The sequence below is a fragment of the Falco biarmicus genome, chromosome 3 (genome assembly GCF_023638135.1).
Source record: "Falco biarmicus isolate bFalBia1 chromosome 3, bFalBia1.pri, whole genome shotgun sequence".
Taxonomy (NCBI): Eukaryota; Metazoa; Chordata; class Aves; order Falconiformes; family Falconidae; genus Falco; species Falco biarmicus.
Window position 1 is genome coordinate 32,836,447 of NC_079290.1, and position 25,650 is coordinate 32,862,096.

Below are 25,650 nucleotides of genomic sequence, written 5' to 3' on the forward strand. Positions count from 1 at the left end.
TAATAAATTCTAATCACATGCAAAAACTGGTGTCAGAAAATTTAACATGGATTTTGTGAAAACAAAAAAAAATCTTGAAACTTCTTTTTTGCTCAAACACATGTTAGTTGTGGAACTCTATTGTTGACATATGCTTATCTAGCTTTTCCCCAGTTATTTTGTTTTGCAATATAATTTGCATAATCGCTGCTGTTACTACTACTCAAATGGGCTATTAAAAAGATCTAGGTATTCTGGTTTATAATGGGTATCTACCTCACAGAGTGCATTAATTTACATAATTATTGTAAATGCACCATCAGTAACTAAATTGCATGTCCCTGTGTTACTCTTTCAGCTCCTATAATCTTTTTAATTTGACCAGCTCCTATTTTTAGACTATTCAAGAGGTTTCCCAGTAATAAGAAGCTGCATTAATTTCACTTAGCTTTGGGTTTTTTTGAGCAAAGCACAGAAATGAATGATTTCATAGGAGGAAAGAACTGACTGACACGTGCTGTCCCAGTCACTGAATCCAGCATCTTGCTGTTGCGCATTACACATTCCCCTTTCTAGGTTTTTGCAAGCAACATGTAAAAAGCAGTTCGCCCCCAAATGCTTGGAAGACTATTCCAGAACTTGATTGCTCTGTTGAGTAAAAATTATCTTTCATTTTCATCCTAAACTTAGGCTTTTCATTTCCATCCTAAGCCTGGCTTTTATCTATGGAAAAAAGGGTTTGCTGTACTTGTGAGGAATAAGAGATGTAAAGAAATGGAATGAGAACAATGAAATAAGGATGATGAGACAGAAAAACACATTGAGGGGAGAATCTTCGAGATTTGTTTAAACAATTTTCTACTGTGCTGACAGTCCTTGGTTATTTTGATGTTCCCTTTACTTTAGATTTTAATATTTCATTTTGCTGTTCATAAATGCTTTCTAGTAGCTGTACAATAGTCCTGCCCGAATCCATCCAGGAGGTTGCTGTTGCTTTATAGTTACAGGATTTCCACGTCAGATATAAAATTATACAGGGTGAAGCTCTAGTCTTACTCACTGGATCAAAATTTTGTCTTATAAGCACTCTTAGCTATAAAAGACAGTTTCAGTTTACTTAAAAAATCTATTGCACTATTTCCTTTTGAAATTAAAATGTACGATCTAATACATATAAACAATATAACCTAAGAAACAGTGTAGATACGAAGCTTTTTGCTGCTGGAGGTTGGATTACTTTTACAACAGGTATAGTGGCCTTAAGTCACTTCTGAGGCAGCTGACAGGGTGGCCTCCATGGGTGCCACACAAACTCTGCATCTGCAGTGAAAAAGAAACCACACTGAGGAAGCATCTCTGCTGGGCTCAGGTGCTCGCTCAGGGATTCCCAGTTCCCACCACTTCATCATTGTGCCAGTGCAGACAGTCTGAACTTTAGCTGTCACTCCAGTGACTGAAGAGCTGGTGCTCTGTATGTCAAGACTATTGTCAGATCCATGACAGACTTAACAGGTCAGGTGAGGCTCAAGCCAGCAGTCACTGAAATCACGGAGCAGGGAGCATGTCCCACCCTGAAATCCCCCTGGCATGGTCGCTTGGCCACCAGCCAGCTGTGGTTAGACTGTCACCAACACTGCAGTATAAACTGCCCTCTGGAGCAGGGGGGGGTTAAAACAATCCAAAATGGTCCCTGCTTCCCTGCAAGCCTCTGCTGCCAGCCTTCACGGTGCAGGTGACAGTGACAGTGGGGACACATGAGGGTACATCCTGGCTGTAAAATGACGCCATGCAGTTGGCAAAAGGGAAGGCAGGAGACAGGAGGAGAGGGGAGTGCTCTTCAGCTGGTGAAAGAAAGAAAATGGAACTTCAAATGGGTGTTATGGCTTTGATAAAAAAGGCACTGTCAGGTCAGGGTAAGCCATCATCAGTTCTTCCTCTGTGAGACAGCTCCTCTGGGAAAAACCCTTCAGAGACCTCAGAGTTATTCAAGTACCTAAACTGGAGTCTGGTGCTCTACAGAAACCCAGCTGGTTTCCAGCTGCTGCCCTAGAAGGAGGTCTCATCCTGCTCCCGGGTCTCCTAAAGGTCCTGCGTGCTATTTGTCAGGCCCGTGCAGACATCTTGGACATCCTCAAATACCCCAGGTTTTCTAAAATACCACTAGATGCCTGTTTAAACCCCTGAATACTTCTATATTTTCAGCTTTGCTTCACATGAAAATTACATGTTTGGTGATTAAACAACCTTTGCTAGTTTACTGAGTACAGAATAGTTCACCACCAGCAGCAGGTTGTTTTATACCAGAAATAAAAATGATAAAGCAAAACTTGTTCTTACTGAATAGCTGACAAATTGCAGCTTTATGGCCTGATAACTTCAGACGTGTTCTTTAGTCTGTAAGTTTCTGATTTCCAGTATTCACACATCAATAGAATGGAAATGTCAAGCACCTTAAAAAAACTAGTCTATTTTTATCTATGTCATTATTCAATGACAGAATTTATTACTGTGCTCTGGGTTGCAAAGTTTAAATGTATTTATATGTGACTGCAAGCTACTTATAATATAATAAAAATGCAGCTCGCTGAAAATATTGTCTATTTGGGTAATAAAAAAGATTAAATATTTATTTAAATACACTTCTGCGTTTTAATATAAAAAAAAAGTCAGAAAAAAATAGGCTTAAACAAACAAGCCTTCCAATGCATTTGTAAAGTTTTGCTGTGTCTTTAATTGTTAATGCTTCCTGCATATAAAGATGAAGTAGAAACAAGATAAACAGAACTATCCCAGCTTGTACTTTGATCAGGAAAATATCAGCCTGGCAGGTACAGTAACAACAACTGACGCCAATGATTAATCTGTCCTTACACTACTGTGTAAGTAACTCATGCAGACTCTCTCCATCCCAAGGAGAGAAATGATCAAATATCAAATGCCACAAATCCCTCTAAAAATCTTCAGATATGCGTTCCCCTTCCTTGTTTAAGGTTAAAACACAAAAGGCCAGTAACAAAAGACCAAAACAGAAGGACTGTAGCTCCCCTAGCATCCTCCAGTAAGATGCTTTTTGTATTAAGGTGTTGCTTGCAAATGCAACTCAGCCTTTTACCTGCTGAAAGATGCTCCTTGCTGTATCTGTCTCTCTGCATTTTTAGCTCAGCACCTTCCCGTAAAGCAACAGGGCATGAACCGCTCCTACACCCTTAAGGGCTTCCTGTCTTTCCAGGTGCTATTTAGTTTGGTTAGGCTGCTGGGATCCGGCCCCAGAATGGTCCAAGGAAGTCTGGTTTCAAAGTTTCTTGAACCTGCTGAGGCACCGGAATGTTTTCTCCCATAGACGTCTCAGTATTTTCACTTTCAGATAGCGCAGGGCTGGCAGACTACAGAAAAGCTTAGTTCAAGAAAGCTGGGGTGGACAGCCCTTTCAGACCACAGAGGGCAACAAAGTACGCAGAAATTATGCTGCAATTACCTCGCAGGAGTCAGTTATCTGCCAGTCTGTTGGGTTAAAAATATCTAGACATGGAGATATTTTGGAGTGATGGGGACAATATGGTTGACCTTCATTTAAGTCTAGGAGTCCATAGCCCAGCCAAACTCTAGTTGCTCTTGGTGGGAAATTGTGTTGGGTTTGCGTGGCAAGGCTTTGGTAGCAGGGGGCTACAGGGGTGGCTTCTGTGAGGCACTACCAGAAGCTCCTCCGATGTCCAACAGAGCCAATGCCAGCCAGCTCCAAGATGGATCCACCACTGGCCAAGGCTGAGCCCATCAGTGATAGCGGTAGTCCCTCTGGGACAATGTATTTAAGAAGGGGGAAAAGTTGCTGTGCAACAGCCCTTGCAGCCAGAGAGAGGAGTGAGATTGAGAGCAACAGCTCTGCAGACACCCAGGTCAGTGCAGGAGGGCAGGGGGTGCTCCAGGAGCCAGAGCAGAGGTTCCCCTGCAGCCCATGGTGAAGCCCACGGTGAGGCAGGCTGTCCCCTGCAGCCCATGGAGGTCCATGGTGGAGCAGATATCCACCTGCAGCCCATGGAGGATCCCACGATGGAGCAGGTGGGTGCCCAAAGGAGGCTGTGCCCCCATGGGCAGCCCACGCTGGAGCAGCTCCTGGCAGGGCCTGTGGCCCCGTGGAGAGGAGCCCAGGCTGGGGCAGGGCTGCTGGCTGGGCTGTGACCCCATGGGGGACCCAAGCTGGAGCCGGCTGTGCCTGAAGGACAGCACCCAGCAGGAGGGACCCCAGGCTGGAGCAGGGCAGTGTGAGGAGCCTCCCCCTGAGGGTGGGAGCAGCAGGGACAGCGTGTGAGGGACTGACCCCAGCCCCATTCCCTGTCCCCTGTGCTGCTGGAGGGAGGAGGGAGAGAAATCAGGAGTGAAGCTAAGCCTGGGAAGAAGGGAGGGGTGGGGGTTAAGTGCTTTTATGATTTGGCTTTATTTCTTACTATCCTACTTTGATTTGATTGGTAATAAATTAAATTAATTTTCCCCAAGTTGAATCTGTGTTGCCTGTGACTGTAATTGCTGAGTGATCTCCCTGTCCTTATCACAATGTACGAGCCTTTATCATATTTTCTGTCCCCTGTCTGGTGGAGGAGGGGAGTGATCATCCAGCCAGGGTCAACCCACCACAATTATTTTTTCAAATTCAGACTATTTCCACATGTTGATATGCTGATAATACCCACATTTGGCACCACAATACCTCTTGGTACCACAATTGGAAGAACATTTTTCAGATCATTTACTAAGACAATATTGATTATATCCAAACTGTAATACTTTGCAGACAGAGCTTTCCAGCTTTGAGACTGAACCATTCTGGCAAGCCTTGTCCTACTGGACTTTTGATACAAACATGTCTATTTGCAAGAACTTCTACTTAGATACAAAAAATACTGGATACATGTTCAAATAAACAAAATATACAATGTAAAGAAAATTTCAGTTTTTACTTACTTTCTTCGTTTTGTCCATTGCCTTCAGTATGGTTAAGTTTAAGTCTTCCAAGACAGACAGAACATTTTCATACTCTCCCAAGTGCTGGGAAAAATATTCTAAAAGAAGAAGAAAACCCACATCACTTGTTAATGACCTGAAAAACCAGTATTTCATTAAATAATTTTATAAAGTCTGAATTCAGTTATGGTATTAACTATCTAAATATATAAAATGAATGAGAACTAAAATGAAAACATTTTTTTATTATTATTTTTGTATTATTTCCCCTGAAAATCATTCCTGGAGTAGTTAAAATATCAAAATCAGTGTTTCAAAACATTTTCTTTCAATAAACGAGTTGCCAAATTGACAAAAATTTAAAATACCAGTTTGAATGCTGAAACAGACTTTTTCCCAAAGTATCTGCAGTTTTATTCTAAACTAGGTTTTCAGTCTAATAGTTTACTTTAGGGTTAGTAGCAGGAGATGAAGTTTTCATGTGTATGTACTAAATCTGATTATATTGCTACAAAAATGAGTAATTCTAGTAAAGCCATTAGAGGAGGTAAGATCAAGTGGGAGCTGTTGTGAGTTGAGGTCAGCTGAGAATGGTTGCTTCTCTCTGAGAAATGGAGACCATGAGCTGCCAGATAAGCTCTAGTCCCAGGTGCTATGATTATATTTTCAACAAATACGGTGCATGCAAAATACTTCTAACAAAAATAATGGAAATAACGTAAGACGCAGGATGTCCTTGCATAGCTGCTCAAAGCAAAGTGTGTTTTAACAGAAAGAGCTGATGTTAAATCTGAGGGCATAACTCAGCCATACAACAGGTGCTGGAGGCAAACTTGGGAAATCATGACCCAAGTTCCCATTCAGTTGATGCAGCAAAATCCAATAGAGGGAGACACAGGAAGAAAAAAGTGTGAAAAAGAAAGAAAATTATGTGGAAAGCCAGACACTGTGTTAGACAATGCATTTAGACACCAGATCACCTGAACAAGGATGAAAAACAACATCTAAATGGCAGACAGGAAGAACAAGATTAGATGGGTGCTTTTTGAAATAATAAATAGCAATACTTTGAGGCTTTTAAGAGATCAGCGTGAGCTTCTCAGGGCAGTCATGAAAGCATAAGGCTTCAGGAACACTGCGATATAACTTGATATTGCTGAGAGATTGAATAAACTGATTTAGAATGAAAATGTGTTATGAATTAGTACCCTGGAAGCAAAGCTTCATTTCTGAGGTGCGCTGAGATAGCTTAGCAAGAGCTGCCTCAGCTCAGTACCAGACTCACAGATGAGAAACACCCCAGCAGCAACCTATGAAAGGTTCAAAAGGCCACTGAAGGAAGCCATGCTTAGTCAAAGCAGACAGTAAACAGAGCCAGTGCAGGGCAGACAGCCCCCTCAGCCCTCTCTCTGGCCAGCCTAAGGTGCCTGGTGGGGTCAAGTACCAAGCAAACCTGTGAGCCTCCAGCGCAGCATCAAAGCAGCAAGTCCATTGTGGAACTAAACCATCTGCCTTCCTTGGCCAGTTTGATATAGTTTTGGCCAGATGCTCAATCAGCAGAAATCATCACAGCCCAATTCACTTCAGCTGAGTCTTATATGTTTATAAGCCACAGGCTGAGATGCTTCTTAGTGGGGTCCTGGTCATAGGTGGAGTTACTCTGTGGGTGGATAAAGGAGCTGGTAGTATTTTCAACCTTTGCAGGTCTTCAGAGTTGCTGGCTATTGGAAAATTTATCAGCCTATTATCTTTCCCTCAGAAATAGGATAGTTCTGACAAGTATAATAGGGTTTCTTTGTCACTTTGTGGGAGGACTTGCAGAAATGTTCTGTGACTTGTTTTTTTGCTGTAAGCAGCACACTTAAATCAGGTGCTGTAAGATCAGCAAACAGGGCTGTGGGGAAATGACTCACAGCCCAGAACAGGGTACAGAAATGGGTAACTGAGCCAAATTCTAGGTCTTACAGGAGTTTTTGTGATGAAGGATAATAGAGCTTTACTGTTTTCACTGACTCAAGTTGGAGGGAAGTAATGAATTTTCTTCCAGTGTACTGGATGAATTTACTCTAGGAGTACTAATGTGACCGTTGCTTTTGAAATTGCCAAAAGCACTCATACCTCTGGAAGTGACAAACTAACTAGAAAAAAAAAATATCTTGCATAAAAGAGAAGTCAGGTAAAAGTTATGTCTATTTTTATATCAGAACATATCTTGAAAATCAGAGAACACAAGTATTAGGAAAAATATTTTCTAAGTAATTTCTTAATGGAATGGTTGACAGTCTGAAAAGATTGTAAGTCATCTGTGTTTTCCTGGGATTTCTTTCAATTGAACTTATTTTCTGTTGGAGCTACAAAGATTAAACAGAAAAAAAAAAAATCTTATCACATGATATGTTTACTTGCACAAGTCTGCCACAGGCATAGATACTGTTCTTGCCCAAGAAGGAACTTACCGCAGAGCTCTTCTGTGTCCAGATTGCTGGGAAGATAAGAGTAAGAAGGTTAGTGAGCTTAGTAATAGTTTTTTGTTGGATTGGTACATAGCAGGACTCAAAGATTAGCCTGATTGTGGTATGAAGCCTCCCCACCTGGGCTGTAGCAGGAGATGTGAGTGCCTGGCACTTGCTGGCCTTGCTCTGCTGCCTTAGGGAGGCTTGTCCGAAGCTGAAGGCTGTAGCTGTGCTGCAGCCTCTCTTCCCAATCACATTCCCACTGGCACCATCCTACTCACCAACAACCCTCTTTGAAGTTCCTCACCCAACCTTTGTGCATCGTGGTGCAGAGTTGCTGCTCAGGCTTTACACATTTGGTCCCAGTCCTGGCAGAAATCCATCTAAGCACTAGAAATTGTTCCCCACCACCACCACCTTTTCTGCTGGTGCTCCTCTTTTGTGGCTGTCATGCTGGGCAGTGTGGCTCAGAGAGCTCAGCCCTCCATGCTAAATGAAGGAAAACCCAGTAACCTCTTTGTAATCCTCACTGTGCAATAGTGTTCCATGGGAGGGATAACCAGTAGAATAAAACCAGACATAGCTCATCAGCACACATAGTTTCTAAGACTTTCTGGCCATACAAAACCATCTCACCAGTACTAACTTCAGAAAATCAGTGATGTGAAAAGTATAGCTGTATTGCTATATTCCCATGCCAGTATTACATAAATATAGAAATGTATGCAAGTATTCTATACAATTCAAAACTGTTCACTTGAAACAGATTTCCTCTTGATCAACTCTTAAGTGATATTTTCCCTCTTCATTAGCAATATTTCCTCTCTGAGGCTTTAACAGTCAAAAAAAACCACTTTTGACCTACAGCTCAATTCTGAGTTAGCATATTGACTTTCTTCCAAGGAGGAGAAGAAACTGATTATTAAAGAAACTTAAAAGCATGAATATCCTTTTTAATCTTGCTGAGGGGTGAATATTGAACAGCTGATTGCACTTAACATTTTTTCACTTATCTTTTTAATGGTATTTTTTAACTGACCTTTTAATAAAATGATGACACAGTATTATCTTAAATTCACTTTCACCAATGCTAACTTCCATACATGACCTTTATTTCATGAGGGAGAGAAACAGACAGAAATTGCAGGATCCTGGGTTGTCACAGAGTTTCATACTCAGGGCTGTAAAAACTTCTGAATGCTTTTAATTGATGATGTAAACAAGATTCTCCCACAACTTTTATTAACTGAAGGTGACCTTATCTGCATTTGAACTGGCCAAGTTGGATGGCTGCAATGGAGTCTTCCATCTGATTTTTCCAGTGGCTTTTGTAGCAGGTGTAAGGGAATCCATAGTCTGTAAGAATTGGTGCTGAAGCTGAGAAACTTAACTCTTACAACAACAAACGTGATGAGAAAAAGTGGCTGCAACCCCTTAATGCTGTCCACCATGGACCACTATGGCATGAATGACCAAATGTACTTGACCAATCACTTCTGCAGTCCAGCAGTTCTTTTTTGAACAGTCCAGATGTTCACTCCTTGGATGCAAACTGAAAACCTGAAAGCTGGAAGACTGCCTGAGTCAAAAAGCAGTGACAGAACAGGATGATGTTAAATGTCAGGAGTTTGCTTTTATGATGCCCTCTCTTTGTTCATTGTCCCTGCATTTCCTGCCCCATCACATCATCTGCCCTAACACCTTCTGTTTGTAAAAGGCATTTCTGCATTTCTTAAAGTACAGCTTGATATCTGTGTTTAAAATGGCCTCTCACATTGTTAGCCAGTCACATTCATGCTCTCTTTTCAAATTTCATATTAAAATCCATTCTGGTCCTTGTTCTTCTGCAGTATCCTCAGCACTGCGGTAGCAACACAGCAAGGGAGTGGCTCGGAGGCTTTCAGCATTGCTGTCAGCAGAACATCACTGTTAGTCCTATTGACAGGAGCAACACAGCTGCAAATGGACTAAAAGTAAAAATGGAAAAGTATTTAGGTGCTGAATTTATCTTCAGTTAGAATGGGGAACTTGAATAATGAGAAAGTTATTGTCCAAAGTGATTTGCGCAGCAGCTTTCAGGAAGCCTGTATCAGAACATAGAAGTGACACAAAAAGCACAGACTTCAGTCTCGCATACTCATAGTGTTTCCTTCTCTGTTATAAATACCCTCTGAGGCTCCATTGTTCTCTGTACCCTCTTTGAAGGGAATGCTATTCCAAGAAGGCAAACTATAATTTTGTGTCACTGATTAGTTCATTCTCTCAGAAATAATAACATACTGCTTCAAACACAGTCGTGAACAAGCCTAGAAATTCTTTTTCTGTATACAAACAATTTTGAGCTCCCTGCAGGACGCTACAGAAACAATTAATGAATTCTGGAATATAGTTAACAGTACAGGAGTGAGCTGCACACCAAAGGGCTGTTTCTGCAACTCAATACTCGGGTTTATAGTGGACACCTGCTCATCATTTCAGTGGGTACATATGGCAAGGATGCTTATGCTTAGACCTATAATCTAGCAACGTTGAACATGTTATTTGCAATATTTGCTGGATGCCTACATACAAGTGCCAGCACTCCACTCATGATAAGCACCCAAAGAATAATCCTATTCTGTGAGCAGCCAAATGCACTCACATCATGTCAACATGATCATTTTTTGAACTGCTCTCAATTTGCTTTCTGACTACTAAATGCAGTCCTTCTATATGTCTGACCTTGTGTCTAAAATGTTGTCTACCTAATAACGTGAACGATTCTTAAAGGACTATTGCAAATATTCCATTAAGCAGTCCTGATCACCGCAAAGCTGATCATGCCTATCGCTCAGCGACAGAAACATAAGCAAATCCACTTGAACGAACTGTGGCAAAAGTGCTGTTTGTGGTACCTCTGGAACTGGTCCAAAGTGTAGGAGCGCATGGCAGCTACGATCTCGCTTTTGTTGTGCCCACCACAGTCAGCTGTGGGCTGGGGCCAGCCGGGGAGGAAGGAAGGTTAGAGTTATTCCATCCATCCACTGGTATGAATCCACTGATCCACAGCCCCATCCACTGTCCTCACCCACACCATTCTCTGGTATGAAAGGCACCTCTAGGTAGCAGTAGAAGAGCTGCATGTTTTTGCTGGACCACAAGAAGAGGCAGTGACACCTCTTCAGTACAGGAATTATGTACAAAATCTCTGGCATCTAAAGCAGTTATTTTATTGAAGAATCTGATACCATATGAAAGACTTTATGAACTAAATTTAGGAAATTCATTGCCATGACTGTCATAGCTGGAGGAAGATAACTCTTCTTCGGATCCTTCTTCATTCTCAGATATGAGAAGGATTTATTTCAGAGACTTGAACCAGCTCTTTTTTTTTTGGCCCATTTGCATGTCTCATTGCTAAATTTGGTTTTAGGGAGGAAAGTCTGAGGCTGGTATCTCCTATTGTTAAGCAGAAGCATATAATTTGTGACTGAAAGGAATTAAGTGTTACTTAGATTGTGCAAGAGTAACTGAATAGTCATCTATGGACAATCTCAGGCAAAAAGCTGTAAGCTCTTCGCAACAAGAAAGCCTGCACACCATCCCACTTCAAGTCAGCAAAATGAGGTAAGTGCTCCAACACTACAGAAGGCGTTGTGCAAAGCAGTCTTTATGTGTGCATTTCCATTTTAAAGAACGTTCTGCTTCTCTGCTCTTTTGCAACAGCAAAGACCTTTTTGTTCAGGTTTGGTCAAAGTTTCTTACCAGTGGAGGCAAAACCACCTTTTTGCCACCAGTAGGATGTGGTGCTGGGACGAGCCCAAGCAATGGCCCCTTGCCACAGAAAAGGGAGAGGAGGAAGAAGAGGCAAAATTGGGACAGAGCTCCTGGGGCTGGTCCCTGGGGAGCCAAACTTCCCGCTGCCCCAGGGACACTGCTGCCCGTCAGCCCCACAGCTAGATGGACTGTGCACCCTCTGGCCTTCCAAAGGCAGCACCCAGCTTGGTGTTCTGGGCTCTGACATGGGCACGGCTCTTTTAATGTCCCACATTTTGCTGCACTAAATAATTGCCTAGTTCGCTTATGCTTAGCTCCAGGCCAAGTGACAGCTTCAGAATCGCCACTTACTGCTTTGCACGTGGCAGGCCTACAGAAGAGAATAAAGGTTTTTTCCTAACAACTTGTCTGAAAAAAGACCCCCTGCTAGTCCTTTGCATTAGGCAATGATTCACAGGGATGCAATGACTACATAGCTGGCTAGCCACCTTAATCATCCTAGCTGTAACAGTCTCTGTGTTGCTAAATGAGCCTTAATAATATTATTAAAAGTTGTGGTACGTGCTACAATCTGTAGAGGACAGTACAAGGGCTGCAGAGCTAGGATTTTTTTAGCAGTCTGAGTGACAGCAACCTAAACAAGGAGATGAGAGGCAACATCATGGTAGCTCTGTTGCCACAAGGAGCAAATTTCAGAGTTTTGACCCCAAAGAAGATGCTATTCTTTCAACTTCTATTTTTGTCCCAAACTATATTTTTTAAAAAACTGAGATTAAATTATTTGTTGTTACACAACATAAAATGGTGGGGGTTTTTTTCTGTTTACTGAATTCCTTGGAAATGCACATGCTGATAAGACACCCAAACTGCTGTCGTTCTCTGAGAAACATGGATTATAGAAGGACTAGGCCCTTGAACTACACCTACCCTTAAGCAATGAGCTCACTGCTAGGAAGCCAACACCGTCTTCTGAAGAACTGAACTGAAATGAAACATTCTAGGTCAGCTCCATTTAGGTCAATGCAACTGAGACTACTCATTACCATTTGATTTTCCCAGTGTGGGTGATTCTCATTTTTCTTGCAGAAAGCTGAATTTCCCATTAAAAATAACCATTCATATGGAAAACTTCCAAGCATCTCTTGCAGTTTGTCTGTCTGACTGGACTATCTGTTAGCATCAGGACCGTGTAAATCATTCTCTGTGAACTTTTTTTTCAATCATGAAATACTAAACTGTATAATCAGCTCAATTCTGAGCAGTATCTTGCCTTTGTATTTAATTTCCAAACTGATTTCTGTAGTTACTGACTTGAAAAATCTAAGAGTTAAAGCCAATAGCTGAAATTATGTCTCTTAAACAGTAGCAAACACACCTTTCTGTTCAGTGCTGCATCACCTGCCTGAAACTCTTATCTAAAACATCTAGTTTTTAAAAAATGGTCAAAACCCAATGTATTATTTTCCTTCGTACAATATTTTGCATTCAGTAATTCCTTCTTAGAGAACGTACTTTTCACTCACCTACAGTTCACCTAATTAAAGACCCTGTCTGTATCTCATGCTGTTTTAATAGATCATTTTTTTTCCCCTCGTTGTACTTAGACGTTCATTATTATTTTCTGTGTACATTTATTGAACCATGGTAAATCAGCAATAGCATGAGACTGAAGCATGCCTTCCAAATGAAACAGAAGAAAACAACCCAAGCCACAGGTAATTACTATCCTTAGACTAGTAGTAGTTAAACTGCTGAGGGTTTGTCATTATTGTCTTTACAACAGAATCTTGAAGGAAGCACTGTGGTCTCATACAACATACATTTCATTTTAGTTTCAGTGTATGGTACTGGGGTGCAGGCTAATGCAGTTGGATGGGCTCCCATCATTGCAAGGATAATGCTAACCAGCCTCTTGCTCTCAGATATGAAATTGGCATCCTTTTGGAGTTTGCTGTTAGGGCAGATGATCTCAGCATTTCTCTTTTGATCCAAGGAAGGAGCCAGGGCTCTGCTAATGAAGACCTGGGCAGCTGGGAGGGAGGTGGATTCACTTGGGGGCTGAGTCCTAAATGTCCTAGACAGCCAGATGTGGATGGTGTCCAACCTCCCCTGCCAGGCAAAGGAGCTCCAGTGCATTCAGTGGAATTGGGGGGGTGTGGGGGTGTGTGTGGGGTGGGGTGGGGTGGGGGGGTGCGGGGGGGTGTGGGTGTGTGTGTGGGGGGTGTGTGTGGGGTGTGGGGGTGTGTGTGGGGGGGTGGGGTGTGTGTGTGTGTGGGGGGGGTGAGTACACCAGCTAGCATGAGTGTGAGTAATTGGATATACCACAGGCATCTAGTGTTGTTCCAGATGCTCTAGCATTTCTCCCGCCACCCACATCCCAGCTGCTTCTCCTTCATCATCCTGTCCACCTTGGGATGCTGTCTCAGGTGGGAGCATTTTAAATGCCTTATTCCTGGGCAATGGTGCTGAAGCCCATGTCAGCAGAATTACTTCTTAGGTGCCACTGATTTCATTATGAGGGAGCCTTAGACACCCTGCTGACATACACACACACAAGTGTACACATGCCTCCATAGTGCCAGGTCCCACCCCTACATGTGCAGTACATACAGCATGACAGACTCTCCCAAATGCCCAGCATATGCTCAGCTCTGCAGGTGGCCAAAGCTCTCAGGTCCTCACCAAACTCATCTCTGCCTCATGCATAGTTTAACTTGTGCCACACACAAAGGCTTAATGGGACCTCCCTACCTTTGGGAGGTTGCCTGTGCCCTAGCTCTGCGCCAATACTTCTAGCATCCCTCCTACCTTGTAACTAAGGTTCTTGGCTGAAGACTTCAATTTATCGACAAGAAGAGTGAGAAAAACAAGTCTGATTCCCCACTGACTCATAGAAGTCAGTAATCAGTGAAGCATTTATCGCACTATCTCTCTGGCAGTGCTGCAGACTAAATCCCCTTGAGATCTTCTACATATCTCTTAGTTTGTAACTTTGCCAAATCTTCTCATTATTTTCTGACACCTTTTCCCTGAGGATGCCATTATGCAAAAATGATTTCCATGAAAGTTATGAGTGAGGGGAGGGAAGGAAGAAGGATAAAAGGGAGGTTTACATTTGCAATGACTGCTAAAACCTATTCTCTAAACTATTAACCATGCCAAGGATTCTTGCTTTGCTGAAACATGGGCTCATCAGAGTTGACACTAAAATTGAGCAGGGGCAGATTTACCATGGAAATGAGCTGTAAAAGCATGCACCCCACAAGCCACAAATTTCAAACTTTTCCTGCATACCTCTCTCCATGTATAAAAAGACCAGTGCTGATGATACTTTTCTCTAGTTTCAGTACAATTATTCAGGCAGTAACACATGTAAAAACACCCGTACTTCTGCAGAACTACCTCCTCTGAAGCTGAACTGTGCTGCAATACTCTCTTACATACAAGCTGTTTAGCACTCAGTAAAGACAGATGTGAAGTCCAGGTAATACAATCTATTAATTGTTTAGAGCATGCTAACCCCACAAGTTAGGGTTTTCTGAGCTGGCGTAACAGGGAGCTTAAATAGCTTCTTCAGGAGTATTACAACTGCCAGGCAGCTTCAATGAACATACACACACATTGGATCTGGAAACCAGATGAAAGCTTGCAGAAATGTTAAGATACAAACTAGCTAGTAGGAATGATGCACACATTATAAAGTACTTAAAATGTGAAGCTTATAGTAAAAATATGACTTTTGTTCCTGAATAGATGCAAATATGGGAGGGAGAAGATCTTCAGATTTGAATTTGATGCATACATTATGATTTAGTCATTCAAAAGGGCCGAGAAATGAAATAGCAACAGAAACAACACCAAAAAAAACTTCAGTATTTTTCAAGTGGAAAGTCAGCAAAGCCAGTCACATTCCATGATTATTATTCTTATTTAAGATGTAAAATATTCTTGTGCTCCAACCTGCTCCTAAAAATAGTGCTTAACAGAATATATTAAGAAACACAATGCTTAAGGTTGTGAGACAATGCCACTCTTCGCAGCCTTTGTAAAAGTTGGCAATTTTGGAAAACATTAACATTTCTTGTAGCTAACATCACCAGATCACTTCTATCTTCAGGTGGCTTTCAGCATCAGTCCTTGATAGCCTTTGCCTTGAGCTCTGTATATTGATTTACACTTGTGCCATGGCAGTACAAAGTACTATGCAACCAAAATTAGTGTTTCACATTCATTTGATAGAGGAGTTAATAATCAGGATTCTCTAAAACAGAAGAGCATGTGGGTGTTCAGCTTCAAAATTACTCCAGCTATGACCTGCAGACCATGTCCTCCATGAGCTGCGTGTTGTCACCCTTCTTGTCAGTCAGCCCCAGGAAATATTTCTGGTGCCTTTGCAGCAGCTGCATTTGCTCCAACACCCTTCTCATTGCTCCCACCAGCCCTGCAGAGTCTTGCTGAGTGGTGTGTAGCTTGGAGCTGAGGTTGTGGGGGGAGAGAGGGGTGAGGAACCACGCTGGATTTCCTTCACTCTCAAAAAACTCCTCCGAAAAGGTTAACTCAGCTTTCAAGTAGAGTACATTGAGGGTTTTTGAGGTCTCAGGACAAGCTCTGACAACCTCCCAACTGACATTACAGATGTACAACATAGATGTCACATCAAAGATGTGTCAAATCTGGAGGCAAAGCTAAGCTCTTCCTCTTGCTCCTTCCCTGCTCACAGCCACGCCCTCATGTTGGTCTAGCGCACGCTGTGGGGGTTTGGCTCCTACTCCACACACTGTGGGGATCTACCTTGGCCTCCTGATACCTTCAACACAGCTTAAGATGTTGCCCAGATGCTTACAGTGTGCCTATTTCTGGGTCATCTGCAAACCGCTTAAACCGCTATGAATAAGGGGAGAAGGATCATTGCACAACTATAGGTTGAAGCAAGTCTTTAATAATCACTGCTCTTGATTACTTGCCTATACTTTCGTATTTTTTTTTAGGAGTCTTTAAATACAAGACACTGCTTTGCAGCAGATGCAAGTGCTAAGTGCATGCTAGTGAACGAAAACCTGGAGACCTGGCTTTTTTTTAATATATACTCGGTATGGTATAGATTAATAATAATGCTATCACTATCTGGACAACCAAATTAGGTGAAGTAGTGTGTCCACGCAAAAAGAAAGTTATTTTTTTCCTATATTTCAGTATGCTACAATGCTTTACCTTTCTTGAAGATGTTTTAATGCAAGAATTATAAGAATAATCTTATACCTAATCACTGCTGCATCAACATGAAGCCTTTCCTTACACTGACAATGACAGCATCTGAGTAGGGACCCTCCATAACAGCTTCTTTATGCTATTGAATGGTATGTGATTGAATAGGGATTGCCCAAAGGTTTCATGACATCCTGGAAAACACAAATAGAAGTGACTTTCAGTGGAAGTCAAATGCCTAACTGGCTTTCAGCTTCAGTTTGAAGTAATGATAATACTGGAAACTGCATTTTAGAAAGGATAGTTAACTGCTACCCCCCTAAGGCAGTCACCTTGTGATAATTACATGTCAGGAATGCTAGTTGTATCTCCTAATCAAAGCATTCTATGCTCTCTTTACGTAGCATTTGAATCATGGTATCTCTGAATAATCAGGATTTGCTTGTTTTACTGAAGAATGCTAAAATTAATTTAATGTATTAATTAATTCTTGGTATTATCTCCCTGCCTTCACTACCAACCAGGAGACTGGCATTCCCCGGCTGACCACAGTGGCCCATTGGTCCAAAGTCCTCTTTGTTTCTTTGTGGTCATAGGAGGCTGTAAAAAAACCCCAACGCACTGTCTTAAGGCCTTGTGAACAGGTATGAGCTAGTCTGCCCATGATGGGAATTTCTGTGTAACTTTGTGTATCTAGTAGCTGCCCTATAAACTAATTATTATATTGGCTTATGATTCAGTGGACAGAAGAACCTGCCTCAGCTTTCATTGTTTGCAACATATCTTTTTGATTGCCAGTTCTTACAATTCTTGCATTAAAACATCTTCCAGAAAGGTAAAGCATTGTAGCAGTACTGAAATATATGAAAAAAAAACCACCTTTCTTTTTGTACGGACACACTACTTCACCTAATTTGGTTGTCCAGATAGTGATAGCATTATTATTAATCTATGACATACGCAGTATATATTAACTTATACATTTGTTTCTAGCTGTATCAAAAGGGAAAAGGAATGGAAGTTAAAAAAATCAGGCAATTAATTTGTACGGCGCGTCTTTACTGGCATTTGTTTAGTATTTAAAACCTTATAAAAAGGTAATGTAGATTTTATGAAATAGAAAGGCAAAAATAGCCAGTCTAAACATAAGTACATTCATAAATCACAAAATATATATCAAAGTGATGTAATGAGGAATGATTGTAGCTAATGCAAATCTTCAGTAAAAGCAGTGATCTGTCCTGTATGAATAACCTGTACTTCAGGGTCTAGACAAATTGTAAATATAAATTCATCCTGGCATAATGAACTCGGAAACATTATGTGGTGTTCACTAATTCCTACTCATCTTTTTTCCTGGTGATTATGGTCCCTGCAGTACCAACTGATTCTTCTTTTGCTTTGTGAAAATGTAACACCTGTCTGCACCAAACAGCAAGGTCCAGAGATCACAGTCAGTTAGGCAGACACAACCTTAATTACTAGGAAGTTAAACCCTCTTTTATTTGCCCTGCTATCACTTTGAAAATGGTAATTGCTCATTTTAGCAGTCTTCCACAGCCTATCTGCTCCATAACAGCTATGTTACATTAGCTTGTCTTAGTCTTTTTGAAAGTTAATAATCCAAATCTCTCTTCAACAAGACTGACATTAGGATCTGTGTACCGGGGTTTGAGTACCTGGTTACTTTAGTTCCCTTAAAAAGTGTTAAGCTACTGTAAGTCTCATATGCTTTGAATGTTTTTTTGAAAGATTGCTGCAGCAGGACTGTGACAGGAATTCAGATTTCCTGAGTTTGTGGCCCATGGGTATCACCCCGAGTCCACATCTTTTTTATCTTCAGGCTTTGAAGTACAAAGACTCATGCACACGGACAGTGAGGGTTTGAATGCCGGTGATACCCTAAAAGATTTAAAGCAGGTGGAAACAACCCCAAGTCTGCTCTTGTGGCAAGCTGAGTACAAAATCTTGAGATACTCCAAGAAATGATCCAGCAGATCATGACATGCTTCCCTAGCCATCTGTCTTAGGCATTTACATGTGGTGTAAATCACTGCATAATCTCCATGCTTACGAAATATTTCTGGCATAGGGAAGTACAGTCTGCATTTTGTAAATAGTGAAATGAAGCAGCGCGAAGATAAATGATTTGCCCAGAGTTTGATAGAGTCCGTATTTTAACTGGATAAGAGAGACAAAATAATCTGTGCAAACCTTCTCCAACTAGATATATGAGCAAGTAGAATTTCTCACCCTCCCTACTAAAAACCAGCCATAAACTACTTGGGACTCATAGACACAAACCATGATCTTAATTTCATTCCCTTGGGTAATTTGCAAGTGAAAACATTGCAAAACAGGTGGTTTGGGGATTGTTTGATATGTATGTGATTCTTCTATATGCTTACATTACAAAACTTCCCAAGGTTCGATGAACATTTTGCTACTTTTCTTAGCCAGTTGGTTAATTTGAAGCATTTTTACATAATCTGCCCTTTTCAGCAAATGCCAGTGAGTAAAGTTTTTGCCTTCTTATTATATCTGCTTCATGTGATTTTTGCTGGAAAGCTATACTACAAAGGAATTTGCATTACAGTGTCTGAACTGTCTCACTTTGCTATACCCATCTGATATTCGGCATGCTCCATCTTGCTGCCTGCATGATGACAGGGTTCCCAAAAGCTTTCAAAGGTGATAAGGGAAAGCCTTTAAAATTTATTTGCCTCCGTTAAAGAGAAAGATCAAGTGATATGGAACACTCTTCAGCTGAAAAGTCAGGCACTAAGCCTTTTATCAGTTAAAGACTTTATTTAAAAACTACTCAAAAAGCTGCTTCTTGCTGTTTTAAATCAAAACTTTAAGCATGTTTTCTTATTAGCTGTATCTAGGTTCTACTCTCTAACAAATGTTAACCAGACAACAGAAAGCACCCTTTCTTCTGGTTCTAAAAGGCAGTTTAGTAGGTTTTCTTAGTCTTCCACCTGTTCACTTCCCTGAAATACATGACAATACCATCCTTCACAGTACATATTCTCTGCGACTTTTGTACCCTGCTTTTTGCCAGGCTTTTCCCAGACAGTGAGAATGATCCCTCTCTCAGATGGCTGCTGTGCCAGTGTCATTACCTGTTCTCAGCTAAAAAACTATAGCATTTGGCAGTCACACCTATTCTTCAGGTATGCCTGTCTCCCAGGAGGAAAAACATAATGTTATTCTCACTTTTCTACATATTTTTCAGGTCCAGATATTCGCTGTTAAAGAGAAAAAGGTTTAAAAATAATAAAAAAATTACTAATAAAAGCAAGCTTCACAAATAAAAAGAATGAAAAATAGACACAGAACATCTGTGTTTTTTTCTTAGAAATCTTACATAGTCATCAAGGAAATCTGCAGTAATCAGGATGATCCCTGAAAAATGCAGACAAATGGAATCACGGTAAAATAAAACGGCTCTTAATCAGATATGTGGTACACCAGGAAGTCCAAAGCTGTATGAATGCATCTTTGGCTTTGAAATGAGTCTTTGATTCTGGGTTAAAAATCTGCATGAAGACTCTTAATCTGCTAAGCAAATTCCCATGGTGTTCTAAGAGGCATGTGATTCATTTTGCTCGGATTAAGTAGACTGCAAGCATTGTATTTTTTGAATATCATATTTGTGTCTTAGTTTTTGCCACTGATTTTAAGAAACCTGAGGAAATTAAAATGTTACACTACTTCTGCACACAATACCTATTTATATAGCAGTATTTCTACAACTTCTGCTTTGAATTTATAGCACGGAAGTACTTCTGACAAAATTTGGGAAATATGGCAAATTAGGGAAATGACAGCCTCCTCTTCTTTTCCTATGACAAGACCTGTTTTTATTGCTCCTTCTCCTGTACTGTTTGTTAAGGAGAATGACACATCTGTTTCTCTGTCTCTGTTGCATCCTAGTACCAAAAGTCTTCAACACAGGATGGTTTACTGGATGTTTTAGGATGGCGTTGGGATTAAAAGACCAATTCCATATTTCCATTTTGTTCTGGCTTAAATCCAATGATTCTGGGGAGCTTATGCCTGATTTATAGCAACATAAAGGAGATCAGAGCTAAAAAGCAAATCCACAGAGTTATTTAGGCAATTACTTCTAGGGGATATATTACTCTGATTATATGAATCAGGTGCCTGTGTGAATGCTTTTAGGACTGTGGAGAACAGATCTAAAAGAGGATTCCTAACTGTAGGCATTTCATGGCTCCCTGTAATCACAAAGACAATACTGCTCATGAACAGTACTTCATTCATGTTTATAAAAAAGCAGCCAAGCTCTTAAGACAGCAAAGAAATATGGTTCTGCATATAGACTGTATATTTAAATGGCTTGAAATAAGCATCATTTTGAATAGTTAATATCTGAATTCATATAACTATTGATTCTTTACAAAAAAAGATTTGTATATTGGCTAACAAAAACACAGAAACTTTTAAAAAATTTGACATTTATATTCTGGAAGCTGTTCATAAAAGATGATACATAGATTGAGATACACATTCCCTAGCACAGGGGTCCTCAAACTACGGCCCGTGGGCCAGATACAGCCCCCCAAGGTCCTCAATCCGGCCCCTGGTATTTACAGACACCCCCACCCCCACCCACCCCCCTGCCCCCGCCGGGGGTTTTGGGGGGAAACCAAGCAGCCGCAGATGACTGCCTGCCACTGCATCCGCGCGCCGGCCCCCTGGTTAAAAAGTTTGAGGGCCCCTGATCTAGCATATACTTTTACAATATCAATCAGATTTCAGAGTTCAATTGATTTCTTTCTTTATACTTTCAAAAAAGATGAAGTGGTTTAGTAATTCCATCTAGACCGGAGGAGGCAAAATTTGAAAGCAGAGAGAATATGTTCAATTGGACTAGCTGATAATGGTAGAAAACATGGACAAGCTTCCAAGCACACAGGGCTTTCAGTAAGGCTTCTTCAGAAGAATGAGCTTTGAGATGGTTCCCCAAAAAGCCCTTGACTGGACTTCTAGGCTTTCTGCTGCAAGGGTAATTGTCATGTCAATGGTCATTGACATGCTTGGTCATTGACAGGCCACCAGGGTGACGAGCCTGGGCTTGGGTCAGCATTTGGGGCTAATGACACACAACTGTCATGACAATTGGGTGTTTGCAGAGGAGGACTAGCAGAAGCTGAGAATGAGAGGAACAAGGAGGGGTGTGAGGCTGTGGCATAGACATTCAAAGGTGAAAAAGACATACCAGAGTCACCGTCAGGAAGAACTGGCCAAAGGAAAATACTTGTCTGGAACTATCTGGGGTAATGTGCAAGTCCTGAAGTATTAAGGTGACTGCCAAATTCCTGTGTCTAAGGAGCAAGGCTACTAATATTTCACTTTCACTGTGACTTAGTGTCTGGACATTTACAAAGTAGATGAATTACAAAATCACAGCCTATTGGTTTTGTTTCCCTGTGGAAGGTAAAAATCCCAGACACTGGAGTTTGGCCTTGGATGAGGCAAGGTCCTGTTACACCGCTCCTACCTTTTCTGACAGTAACTGTAGGAACAGGGCAGTGACAGCATCTTAATACTTGCTGCTCCACTGTACACAGCCGAGAAAAGCAATACTGACTCACTGTCTGCTTGGTCCTTGTAAACAGGACCACGACCCACACCATGATTGCTACACGATATCTTCATAACCTCTTAGCAAAAGCAATAAACGGCCTCTCCTCAGGACCTTCTTTACCACAGGAATAGTTCGATTTAAAAAACACTAGCTTAGTAACATCCATCTAATTAACAGTAAATGGGAGACTTGTTGTGAGTAACTGCTGACGGCCAGAAAGCAAATTAGAAGGAAATGAATTCTCTTCTTCAGCCATAAAATCTTAGGATGGATGAGGTTGGAAGGGGCCTCTAGAGGTCATCTGGTCTAACATCCCTGCTCAAGCTGGGCCACCTAGAGACAGCTGTCCAGGACCATGTCCAGCTGGCTTTTGAATATCTCCAAAAATGGAGGCTCCACAACCTCCCTGGGCAGGCTGTGCCCATGCTTGGTCACCCTCACAATAAAAAAGTGTTTCCTGATGTTCAGAGAGAACCTCCTGAGTTTCACTTTGTGCCCACTGCCTCTGGTCTTGTCACTGGGCACCACTGAAAAAAGCCTGGCTCTGTCCTCTTTGCACCCTCCCTTGAGGTATTTCTAGACACTGGTGAGGTCCCCCTGAGCCTTCTCTTCTTCAGGCTAAACAGTCCCAGCTCTCTCAGCCTTTCCTCATGGGTGAGGTCCCTTAATCATCTTTGTGGCCCTTCGTTGCACTCCTTCCAGCATGTCATTCCTCTCTTGTACTGATGAGCCCAGAACTGGACACAGCACACCAGATGTGGCCTCACCAGTGCTGAACAGAGGGGAAGGACCAGCTCCCTTGACCTGCTGACAATACCTTGTCTAATGCAGCCCAGAATTCCATTTGCCTTCTTTGCTGCAAGGACGCACTGTCAGCTCATGTTCAGCTTGCTGTCCACCCCATGCCCTTTTCTGTGAAGCTGCTTTCCAGCCGGGTGCTCCACGACATATTGGTGCATGGGGTTGTTCCTCCCCAGGTGCAGGACTCTGCACCTTGTTGAACTTCATTAAGTTCCTGTTAGCTCATTTCCCTGTGGCCTTGTTAAGCCCGACCGTAATGGGGATATCCAAACAACCTAAGTGACAGCACCAACACAATTACCATGCCAGCACCAGACAGGATGGCTTTTTCTGCTCTTTACTACGTATGATTGCTTCATTTATTTTTAACCCTGCTCAGCATCTGGTTCAAGTATTCACCTCATGTAATGAATCACAGAAGTGGGATCAAGAATTGAGGAACTCAGTATTTAAGGCCACAGACCCTTTTCCTTATTATCATGGATGGGGAACACAGAAGGAATCCAGTTTCCACCCTGTGTTGTCAGTACCTAAATCACATTTATGGGAACGTGCAGGTATTTCTACAACGTTTAGAAACACTTCTCTTGTACAGTTTAGAGCCCATGTGACACAGCCTAGCTTTCCTGAAGCAGCTTTCTCCTTAGACTTGCTTACTAAAATCATCCTGATGTCTTTTTTCCATTCTCAGCTACAGAAAGTAGCACTGTAATTTTAACAAGGAGGCACTTACTCAGTATTGTGTGTATCAATGGTGTGAAAAAGTTCATGCAGTTCTTCTCCACTCAGAACTCCATCAGCAAAGTAAGCTTTGAATTCATCAAAGGACAGTTTTCCATCATCTGAAACAATGAAGAAGTGGAAAGTGCCTTAGTTTCATTTCTAGTTTTACTTGTTTACTTCATGCAGTAGAAGACTAAAGTATTAAAAACTAGCTCTTTGGATTAGATGTAGAAACTTTACATATTTGATCAAGACACATTAAGAACATAATGCTAAAAGCACTGACTGTTGTATCAGAGTTCTCAGTTTGCCTGATAACTCTGTTATTCTTCTTTCTTATCTTTCAAGAAAAGATAGTTTGGTTTTGGTAAGTCCCTACTGACAAACACATGAATACAGTCCTGTCTTTGCTCTGATCCCATTTACTGTGGCTTCTCCCTGTACTGCCCCGTGTTTCTCCTACTTCCTCCCTGCCATGTCCTCACCTCTGCATAGAAGATCAGTGACCTGAGACTGAGTGGGACAGAGCAAATCCAGGCAAATGCAAAAGCAAACAGCTGCTGAAGGAACATGTTCAATTAAAATCTCTTCAGCTGCCTAGGGCTATCAATTTCCCTTTCCTTTTCCTCCTCTTTCTTTCCTCTGCTCCCTGCCTCCCACATGGGAGACTGAGACTCAAGTGCACAATTCGATAGCAGTAGGGATCTCACCTCGACTCTCCTCTCTAGGGAAGGATGCTAATCAATACAACGCACTGGCCTGCAGCATTTTGATTCTCTCTCTCCTCATAAAACGCACCTTTCTCAAAAAGCTCTATGCTTGGTATGTAATTAACGAAATAAATTTAAAGAGAAGTTTGATTTCTATGGAATAGGAAGCCAGCTTTCTGTCCTCTTCCATTGGAAAGAATTTCAGCTAATTTTCTGGTCAGCACAGAAAATAATAAATTTCTGTTTGCCAGCATGTAATTCATCTGGAGATTACACCAAAATATAGGAATGAGAAAACTGGTTTAGACATAGAACCGAGGTCAGTCAAAATCCTCAGATGGATTTTCAGATGGAGTTTGAATCATCCATTTAATATACAGTAGCAGTTGGCTTTATTTCCTAAGTATCTGCTGTTCTCATTTCTTTGGGACAAAATCAATCATCACCACATGGGTCCTGATTATCATCAATAACCTGTTCATGTAGATAGGAAGTGTCTGCAGGACTGATGAGACTCAGAGGGAAGGGAAGTACCATATGATAATATTTAGAAGAACAGTAATGGGATGTACATTAATTCAAGAGGAGAAAGTCCTTATTGCAATCCCTACTACGTTATTTAGTGGAGTCTGTTTCATATGTTTCTTAAGTTAGCTTTAATTATAGCAAGCCCTTGACTACATGAGGCAAAATTCTTGAGATGAGATGTGTCAAGCAGATCAGTTCATCTGGTATTTTCAGGACGTTACCACTGCACATTGAGGGTCTACCCTCTTTTTGTCAGATCAAACTGCACAACCATCAATGCTTTCTAAGGCGTACTCAAATAACTCCTACAGTATTTCATTGAAGGAGGGATCACACTTGTATTTCACCTCACTTACACGTCTGATAATCCCAGAGAAGGTGCTATACTGCAGATTTCCCATGGTTGTTTTTGGGATTTTTTTAAATTAGTGATGTCAAAAATGGATAAAATGTGCCATGGCTGCAGTGACAGAAGTGGCAGACTTAGGTTATTGTCTGTTTTGGAAAATAGGAATCTGGGGTGCAAGGAGCATTAGCCTTTTTTAACTCTGGCCTCTAATCATATCACAATGACTATTTAAACAACATATGACAGGCAGCACAGGTAATATTTTTCCTGAGTATATGATTCAAGGCTGAGGAAAAGGAATCAATTAAAGGATGATACATAAAACAATTCTGCATGCTGAAATTACCTAGAGCCTGGATGGGGCTTTGAATGACATTGTACAGGAGGTGATGCAAGAAACCAATCAATGCTTGTCAGCAGGATGTTTAAAAAAATGAAAGAAGTTTGCAATTGGAAAGCTGACCCCACAGAAGTCCACAAGATTTCATTAGGGATCCTTCAGCAACAGCTGACATTTGCTTCTGTCCTGAAAAACAATGGCCCCATTTTATTTTCTGTACTGGCATGACTTCA

At 41.4% G+C, this 25,650-nt stretch overlaps 1 protein-coding gene across 3 annotated transcripts in view; it reads right to left on the reverse strand.

The window, feature by feature from the left end:
* The window catches only part of NECAB1 (N-terminal EF-hand calcium binding protein 1), a 66,626-nt gene that overhangs the window by 26,222 nt on the left and 14,754 nt on the right, over window positions 1-25,650 (reverse strand). For 2 of the 3 annotated variants that reach the window (XM_056333455.1, XM_056333454.1), the window contains exons 3-5: window positions 23,501-23,609; window positions 7,392-7,417; window positions 4,936-5,033 (exon numbers count right to left, since the gene is read on the reverse strand). In XM_056333455.1, the coding sequence (XP_056189430.1) occupies window positions 4,936-5,033; window positions 7,392-7,417; window positions 23,501-23,609 (233 nt within the window). Of the gene's footprint in view, window positions 1-4,935; window positions 5,034-7,391; window positions 7,418-8,427; window positions 9,473-23,500; window positions 23,610-25,650 lie in introns of those variants that run through there. The other variant, XM_056333456.1, reaches the window with a different exon arrangement.